Source organism: Cyprinodon variegatus, unplaced genomic scaffold (assembly GCF_000732505.1).
Source record: "Cyprinodon variegatus isolate N-32 unplaced genomic scaffold, C_variegatus-1.0 Scaffold1490, whole genome shotgun sequence".
NCBI classification, from domain to species: domain Eukaryota; kingdom Metazoa; phylum Chordata; class Actinopteri; order Cyprinodontiformes; family Cyprinodontidae; genus Cyprinodon; species Cyprinodon variegatus.
In genome coordinates, this window is record NW_015151943.1 from 1 (window position 1) to 9,544 (window position 9,544).

At 37.8% G+C, this 9,544-nt stretch overlaps 1 protein-coding gene across 1 annotated transcript in view; it reads right to left on the minus strand.

Annotated features, from left to right (window-relative positions):
* Positions 1-306: 306 nt before the first annotated feature.
* LOC107103622 (coiled-coil and C2 domain-containing protein 1A-like) overlaps positions 307-9,544 on the minus strand; it is a gene marked incomplete at its 3' end in the record, with an annotated part of 14,927 nt that continues 5,689 nt past the window's right edge. Inside the window, exons 5-18 of the mRNA XM_015403394.1 lie at positions 8,467-8,700; positions 8,058-8,367; positions 7,838-7,947; positions 7,689-7,761; positions 6,982-7,104; positions 6,322-6,449; positions 4,002-4,074; positions 3,778-3,911; positions 3,356-3,443; positions 2,459-2,535; positions 2,273-2,368; positions 1,388-1,510; positions 1,128-1,186; positions 307-423 (exon numbers count right to left, since the gene is read on the minus strand). Coding sequence (XP_015258880.1) covers positions 307-423; positions 1,128-1,186; positions 1,388-1,510; positions 2,273-2,368; positions 2,459-2,535; positions 3,356-3,443; positions 3,778-3,911; positions 4,002-4,074; positions 6,322-6,449; positions 6,982-7,104; positions 7,689-7,761; positions 7,838-7,947; positions 8,058-8,367; positions 8,467-8,700 — 1,745 coding nt within the window. The remainder of the gene's footprint in view (positions 424-1,127; positions 1,187-1,387; positions 1,511-2,272; positions 2,369-2,458; positions 2,536-3,355; positions 3,444-3,777; positions 3,912-4,001; positions 4,075-6,321; positions 6,450-6,981; positions 7,105-7,688; positions 7,762-7,837; positions 7,948-8,057; positions 8,368-8,466; positions 8,701-9,544) is intronic.

Consider the following 9,544-nt stretch of genomic DNA (forward strand, 5'->3'; position numbering starts at 1 on the left):
GCCTGTCACATGACTTGCACATTTTCCAAAAACTCAAGTCACTCCTCTCAGAAGTTTATGTTGTCCCTACTTCACTCATGGCTCATCACAATAAAACAAGTTTACATAAAGATACATTTGCACAGTATTATAAAGAATGAAACCATGTTCCTGAAATTAAGGTACAAACTACAACCCATGTATATGAGTCTGCCTTACAAGTTCTGAAATGATTCAAAGATGGATTCAAACTTAAGAATCCTGTTAAGTCCTTCCATACAAACGTTAAATATTGAGCAAAATCTGAAGAGGAAAAAAGAGGTTTACTTTGGAGAGTTGAAGGTTCTCTCCTGGGTGTGGCACTTGGGGACTGGCTGACCGTTGGCATGGGCATTCTTCAGCATCTCTATGTACTTCATGGTCTCTTCAACAAGTTTCTCAGTCCTAAAGGGAGGGCAAACAGAAATGAGACTCCCACACAAACACTCATTGTATAAAACCCTGAAGTCTGCAGAGCTAGTGGTCAAAGTGTTGTGTGACAAAGCGCAATAATTTTTACACCTAAACACAGGTGTAGGCTGATATATGCCAATATTTGTTTTTTGGGTTAATATCAAACCTATTTTCAAACTATATATAGGATTGGGGCATCCCTGGTAGATTCTCTTCAGCAGTCTGTTATCCCCTAATCCTCATACCTAAACCTAACTTTCAAGTCAACAGTCATAAAAAATCTTTGAAACTTTGATCCTGTCATCTGCTTTTTTTCCATTGCAACTAGCTGGATTATTAAAGGGTGGAGAAAAAACAAAAACCACACCAGTTACGGTGATTTGCAGCCTGAAATTATTTATTTATTTATTTTTTTTAAAGGCAGGACCCTTAAGGACTGTGGCTTAATCTTACGAGATGAGTGTCATGGGAAAATGCCTATGATATGTTTCAGGCAGCCGGCAAACACTCTCTGTAATGTTATAAAACGTGAAAGAGTTAAATCCCTGTCAATCCAGTGAACCAGAGAGCTTGCAAATACTAGGAAAAGGTGAAAGCTTAGTTACTTTTATTGGACAAAATTACATGAAAGGAGAACATTTGAAGTCCTGTATATCAATAAATGAATGAATACAATCAGGAGAAGTGTTTCTTACTTCAAAGCCTCAGGTATGTTTCCCATGAGAGTGAACTGCTGACAGAGATCTGAAAATTTCTGTCCAAGAAGACACAGAAGAAACAAGATCACTGATGACAAAAAAAAATGTTTGCAAAGCAAGAAAAATTGTTTTTACCAAAAAACAAAACAAATGAAGACCTAAAGATTTTTAGTTTTATGATAACATGAATTGATTGCTGTGTGAATAATAAAAGTGAGACTTCTTAGGAAAAAAAGAAAAAAGAAAAAGATTTTAACCTTATGTTGATTTCGTAAGCGGTCCATGAGGTCGTGGTACTTTTCACTGGAGCGAGGGGAGACAGGAGAGGTCCGGGAGCGACCCAGGGAATAATCCTCCTCACTCACTGGAGCACTTGGAATCTGTATGAAAGAGGTGAGAAGCTGTGACCATGTGTATGGATTAAAAAAACAAAACAAAAATCTCCAAAAGCAAAAGAGTAATGAGTACAATAAAACCAAAAAGGCACTCAAACAAGAACTGCATCTTTAGCAACTAAACTTTTACCACACATGTCAAAACTGTGAAGCTGAAAGTACTTTTGGGCGTCATAAATTTCAACTTGCTTTACTTTTTTTTTCTTAAAGTTGAACATATTTAGTTTCAGCAGCAAAATCAGTAAAAGTCACTCTTTCTCTAATTAAACAGGGTTGCATTCAAGTTTGTGTCTGGGCAAAGGTTTCTTGACATCTATGGTCCTATTTCCTTTAGAAACTTGCTATGCTTGTTCTAAAAGGAAAATTTAGGAATTGCTGTTTTTCACACTAAAATGAAAATTATTGCAAGGGTTGCATCCTGCTTGCAGGCGTCTCTTTGAACACTTAAAATTAAAACAAACTTATTTACAGCACATTATATTTGAAAATCAATTCAGTGAATTGACACTTAAGACATCCTGTTGAAAGTAAGAGACAGAACCACGGCATTGTGGGTAACTCAATGGAAAGTTAAGTCAGGGTAATCAGTGGGTTATTTCAATAAAAGTCAGATATTCTAAAATAAATCCCTTGGGGCGAAAATAATGTAGGACTGATGCAGTATAAACACCTACCAATAAAGCTTCCCATCTGATGCACCAAAGTCACCTTAAAACACAAATTTTTTTAAGGAAATATCTTCATTACCTTTGTGATATCAACAGGTAGGCCAGACTTTGCAGCTGTGATCATGTTGTCCAGTCCCTTGGCGTTCCTGAGGTGCTGCTTTGCTCCAATCATGTCCTGAAAACACCCAAAGCATCAACGAATCATTGCTAACTAAGGCAGAGGAACACATAACAGGTGAAAAAAACATAACACAGTATAACTCACCTTCACTTGTTTGGAGCGAAGCGCTGCACGCATAAAGGCCTGTCGCCGTAGCAACAGGAAGTCCACCTGCTGCTGGGCTGAAAACATAAACGGATCTGCTCACTAAATGTATTATCACTGGTATAAAAAAAAAAAAAAAAAAAATCACAGACAGAAGCAATAACTTAAAACTAAAGTCTGTCATACATTCAGTCACATTCATGCCTCTTATTCTGACACCCATAAAGAAACCTTTAGAAATCAACTAATTTGTAAATAGATGTTAAATAGTATAAAACCAGCTGTTCTATGAATGCTTTCAAGATTTCATCCTAAAAGACAAACATAGCAAGCAGGTCAGGAAGAGATTCTTACAGAAGTCACAAGCACAGTTACACTATAAAGCAAGACCTAAAGCTTTGAAAATCTCACAGAGCTCTGATCAATTGATCATCTGAAAACTGTGGCTGAGAGACTGTGGCTAAACTGTGAGAACAATCAACACATAACTTTCCAGCAGAACTAGCAGGCTGGGCAAGGAAAGCATTGACTAAAGAAGCAGCAATCACTTTAATAGCAACTCTAAAGAAGGAAACATCTGTACTAAATATCTATAATTGGGACCAAATATCAACTATGGTCTTCATAGAAGTGTAAGGGCAAGAAGAAAGCCACTCCTGGAAGTATGACAAACCGTTTTATGATTGCAAGCATCTGGTTAAGTTTTAACTCTGTTGCAAAAAGGAAACGGGACACGGGAAAGAACATAATTCTCAGGATGTGTATTGACCTACCTTGGGTGCTGACATACAGAATTAAACGTGGAAGGTATAAAGTCGCACATGGGAAAAGTTCCCAGGTTGTGTTTATTTTAGCATTGCAGACACTGAAGGTAAAAATGCAGAGATTTTAACAGACCTTTAGCTCCCAGCTTTGGAGCTGAGGATCCAGCGGGGACTGGGGGAGCTGGAGACTTTGCTTTCTGCACAGAAGGACGCACTGCAGGCTACAGACAAGAAAATCATAAAACACTCATAACTCTACCAGCAGATGTCTGGGTGACAGCTTTGTTACTTTAAGGTAAGTGAACACATGGTGCACTAATATAAAAAGCATTTTTTTTGTAAATACTGCCTTAGTATAGGTGGTCAAAGACTCCTGCAGTGGGTGGGAGCTGCCAAACAGAGAACAATACTGAAGGAAAAATATTCCTTTGAAGCTGCAGGAGCTAAAATGGCTCACAATGAAGCCTTTACTTCCTCTAATCCACAGACAATCAAGATTCCCTGGCCGCTCTAGAACAATTTGGACATTTGGCACAGCAATCCGTTTATTCCCACCTTAGCTGCCTCTTTTTGTCCATCCTCATCGTCATCCTCTGCGTCTGCATCCTGATTTGCTATTTTCATAGCCGTTTCTAGGACACCTATCAGGTTCTGCTGACTCCCCTCTGAGCCCTGGAGAGGTGGGCAGCCTGGATAAAGGACAAACACATACAAATTAACCTTTCTAATCATGTAACTGGAGTGAAACCTGAAAAAAAAAAAAAAGTTCTGAATGTTACCAGGAGGAATAGGCAGATCAGAAAGGTTGACGGGTCGTCCTGCATTGTGAGCTCTGATGGCATCCTGGTATTGCTGTTAATAGCGAGAGTGACAAGGAAAAAAAAAGAAACATGGATGGTAAATTGAGGCTCCCAACTAAAAAGTGAACAATTTAATAATCATAATTGTGACATTAACACCAAATTGAAGGAAATAAGTGGTTGTAAGGGTGAAAAAAAAGCATAAATGACAAAGAATTTATGTAAAACAACAGCTGAAATAATGTTAATATATAATAATAAAAAATATAGCATTTTAAAAATAGCTTTACTAGTATAAATATGAGAAATGTGTTTGGAGAAACAGCAAACTCTGCAATTTGCCCATTTTTGTGCACACCTTCATATCTGATATAAACTTAGAAAGTAAACTGCTCTAACAACATGCAGATGCAATCAGGATTTCACACCCTGCTGATATGAGCAATTGTCAACTAATTTTTCCATCAGATCACTGTTTTAGGAGCTTCAACCAAAGACACAACCATAAAAGTGATGAAAGACCATATCCAACAGTGAGGTCCAAGTCCTGGATTAACGCGGCAATCCTTTACTCATAAAAAAACAACAACAGCTGTTGGTTTAAAGCAGGAAACATGTCTTTTTAAACCAATAGGTGCCATGGATAGTGTTAATACACGTCTACAGTTACATAAAAAGGATTAAATTGCTTTATTGACCTTGAATAGTTCTTAATTTCTTTTTTTACTGTGCATTTGCTTGCCATCTTCATCTGAGCCTGGTGTTTGTTCATAGCATATTTTCCCAACTTTAACGCGCATTTTTATTTTCATAGTTTGGCCAGGGGTGCGACTTATACTCTGGAACGATTTATGTGTGACATTATTAACACATTACTATATAATTTCACATGTTTTCACACTAAAACGCAAGAGGGCGCTCTAGGCTTGTGTTGATAATTTCAACATTGGTGTTAACTTCTAAAAAACAACCGGGAAGGGCTTATAAAATATGATCCGAAAAGAAAATCATAATCTGCAGATTACTGCAGCTGAAAACTGTATCGAGCAGCAGGATGAAAGTTTTAAGTAAACCGAGTTCTTTAAAAGCGACACAAAGGATGAAGATTTCATTGGATTTAGTAATTTGGAGTGACAAGGATGGTTTGATAAACTTGTTAGCATGTTAATTTATGCTATAGTTATCTGAATAACTCTTAATATGTTAAAATACCAGGCCCGTTCTCAGTTCGTTGTTTATGTGTCATTTAATGTTAGCATACCATACAATTATTCAGCCTGTTATTGCCGTAATTCTATTTTTATTTTAAATTGCCTTTCACGATGACATGTCTGTTCTTGGTGTTGAATTTTATCAGATAAATTTCCCCCAAAAATGCGACTTATATGTCTTTTCCTTCTTTATTATGCATTTTATGGCTGGTGCGACTTATACTCCGGAGCGACTTTTAATACAGAAAATATGGTAATTAGTTCTTTGCACTAATATGCATTGGAGGAATCTTTTTGAATGTTCTGCAGTTAAACTATTTTCAACAGGAGACTGGGCACATTTTAGACAAGTTAAGTGCTTAAAATATTTGCTATTTGCAAAATAAAATAAAAATCAGACACACAAAACTAGAGGAAAGGATCAAATCTTCTAAAACATCTTACAGAATGTGAGGCTGCTTGCTGGCAGTGATGTCTAACAGCTAAGCAAGGTAAAACTGCATTAGCACATACAGTACACATTTGTCAAGCAGATAATTCTATAAGACAATCCTTTTTTATATGCACTATGGAAAATAAAAAAGAAAAATGCTCAAAATGATGTTGAACTTATTTTATTATATTAATTAAAACTAGAAAATAACTTTTTAAACTTTCTTGAATGTGTTAAAAAAAAAGCATTATTTATTTAGCTTGTCGCCGCAAAAAGTGAAGTGCAAAACTCTGAGGTTAAATAAGTTAGATAAGACCAAGAGTGGGTTTGGACTATTATTATGAGAACTACCTTTAACGCATTTCCAAACAACATAACATTTGTGCAGGGTGTTTAAAACTCTGACCTAGGTGAAATTTGACAGAATCACCCATCCAGGGTATTTAGCCAACACTATAGATTATAGGGAAAGCTAAAGACTGTCCAGTCAAGTTTCCACTGAGTGACAGAGGCAAAACAAACAAAAGCATATGACATAAATAACAAATTGAATGTTTTATGGTTTCTTTAATTCTGCTTCAGTAAGCTTGATGAAGTATCTTTAAAAGAGGAAAAAACATAGGAGAGATTGCCTTAAAAACAATGCAGTGGTTACCTTCATAATGCGCTGGTGCATGCGAGCCTTCCGATCATCTCCTTTGCTCTTAGCACCCTCTGCTGCCTGCTTGTAGATTTCCAGCCTCTGTTTCAGCGCTTCTGCCACACTGGTGGGGGCAGGAAGGTCTTTCAAAAGAACAAACATAAAATAAATAACAATGTTGGCTCCATCAAACATAATTAAGATATTTAAACAGCTAAAAAAACAAAAAAAACAACAAAACAACATCATCTCAGCCCAGCTTAAGCACTTAATATTACCTGGTTATTCATTTCTGTTCTTCTAATAGGCGTTTTATTATTTCATGTTTTGCTTTAAATTTACCATGCGTTAAATTCTATTTCTTCATATTTTGCCAACCAAATGTTAATTTCTGCATCTGCTCAGAACTAATCAATTGCTGATCATTAATGTCTGAAATCATGTAACACAATAAAGTGGAACTCATGGATTACCAAACATTGGGGTCCTCCATACTCTGTTTTTTATCCTATGTTTTAACTAAGCAATCCACTTTAAAAGGCACTCAATTATAAAGAAACTTTCAGTCGGAAATTACAAGACAGCAATTGTAGATAAATGTATTTTTAATTTTTATTGCAATCACAGTATTTCAAAAGCACCATAAAAAAAAAGAAAAAAAAAAGGGAACTTTACTGTTTTGGGTCATCTGTTGGGGTGCAGGGGCAGCAGGAGCAGCAGGTGCTGCAGGAGCAGCAGGAGCAGCAGCTTTGGAAGAAGACTGAGGAGGAACAGACGCTCTCTGCTGTTCCACTGCATCTTCTGTCGAAAAAAACAAAACAAAAAACAGACAGCCGTGCAGGGATAGACACTTGTTAGCTGTATAACAAAAATCTACTAAAAAATGCTTCCGTGCTCCTGGTTTAGCTTCTGCCATTGCTGATTGGATAGGAAATAAGAAACGGACTAATCTAGCTAACCCTCCTGGTTTTTACTGAGGTCCAGCCGATTCATTTGCACTGTAAATACTGGGACCTGGATGTAACGGCATGAAGTTGAGTTAAACCTGTGATTCCCCTAATAATGCTCAATATTTGCACAACATGAGAGAAGATTGATCGGAAATGGACAACAAAAATTTCACACTAAAACAAAAAAGAAATCCCAAATACAGAGGTTGGTTTTAACATTTGAAAATGGTGATGAAAATCAACATTATAACCAGCAGCGTTGCCTGAATGAAGCTTTTTATTTAGTCCATGTATGAACAAAGATCCATGCACTGCTTTGAGCCTGTAGGGGCCGGATTCATAACATAATTTTTACTTTTATAAAATAAATTGATAGAAATGTATTTACAGCTGCAGGGATTAAGCTATATAACTGCAGTGGTAGATACTGACCAGGAGGGGGAGGTAATGAGCTGAGTTCCACTGGTTCCCCTCTGTCAACAGCTTCCACCAGCGAGTCCAGCTTCTACAATGACAGAACCTTTTGTTTACCATCAGTTTGACGCAAACAGCTCTGCTCCACCTGATATCGGCTGAGGTACCTTAGCAGCCAGGTAGTGCTGCTTAGCCAGGTTGATGTCACCACTCTGCTTTGCTTCTATAGCAGCCATCTTATATTCCCTCTGTCTAGACAGCACTGCCTGTTTCAGCTCTAGATGGACAGAAGACATGAATACCTGTTAGTCTACAGTCAGAGAACTAAAACAGAGACTAGAGCTTTGTTTTCAATCAGCCCACTAAAGAAAAGGAACCCTCAGTTACCGGAGTGCTGGGTGTGAGGTTGGCTGGGTGTAAGGGGGGAGATCGCAGGTGTTTCTGGGGTGACAGCAGCAGCTGGTTTGTGGGGAAGTGCTAGTTGCGCGGGTTTAACATTTGGGGCTTCTGGTGCGGATTCCCGCAGTGGTTTCTGATTGGAAGGAGGGGAAGGAATCAACGCAGGCGCTTCTCGCTCCTTAACAGGTTCAGATTCGGCTGGAGCGTTTGGTTTTGCACCGATGGCAACCGGAGGAGGAATCTCTTCTTCGTTGATTGGCTTCCCCTTTTTCACAGATGTCAGCATGGTCTGTAACGTCTACAATCCGAGAAGACCATAAATACAGAGTCAGTCTGAGGATCACAGACGCCTACAGTGGTTCACACGAGAAATTTCTTTCTTATTTGATCAGTTTACCTTTAACCCTCTGTCATATCTCCGAACTTTACTAGTCTCGCCTGCAGCCTTGGCATTGGATATAGCTTTCTGGTACATGTCAATCCGCTCCAACAGGCGAGATTCCAACCCTGACCCTCCACTTTGTGCAGTAGGAGAAGACACATGGACTTTAGGAACAGTAGGAGTGGAAGCGACAGGTGTTTGAGCAGGAGCATGGCCCTCATCATCCTCCAACACTTCATTCAATTCTGCCTGTGAAAAACAAAGACAAAAAAAACAAGAGGGTATACACACAGTACAGAAGATGTAAAAAAAAAAAATTACTGAGATAAGATTTGCCTCATTGTAGCATGTGGATTACAAAATGTCTCACATTTGTTAGCATGCAAGGTAAACATGCAGATTAATATGATATACAAAAGCCCAACTTTTAATCTAAGCCATTTAAAGGTATAGTGGAGGATGTGCTTTTTCAGGGTGGATCATCAAAATAAGTCGTCCTCCTAATTTTCAATCATTCTGGTGATATGTTTATGTAAGGCCGTCCCACGTGCTCGTCCCTTTTTTCAATTTTGGTGGTGGGACTGACATAGTGGAAAAATTGGAAAGTAAGCTTGTACGAGCGATGCAAACAGCAACTTTTAAATGGAGCATGCATAAGGAGAAATGGGCTCCTGCATGCTCTCAATTATTATTTTTTTTAAGTGGAGAGGGCGGGTCTTTTTAGAAATTCGCAAAAATCATTCACTATACCTGTTATTCAATTTTTGATCCTCCTTTTGATATAAATTTAATCAAAGCATTTTTTTTATTCTTTTTTAATTGATCAGGGTTGTTTGTTTCTTGCAGGTAGTAATCCATCACTTTCTGTTTCCTTGCACCACCAATATGGCATGACTTATAGGCAGAGATGGCAAAAGTACTCATTTTCCGTACTTGAGTAAAAGTACAGATACTTGTGTTAAAAAATACTCTGGTAAAAGTGGAAGTACAGATTAAACTTCTTTACTCAAGTAAAAGTAACAAAGTACAGGCTTGTAAATTTACTTAATATTTTAGAGCTTAAATCTGAACAAATCACTGTTTTAATGGTTTT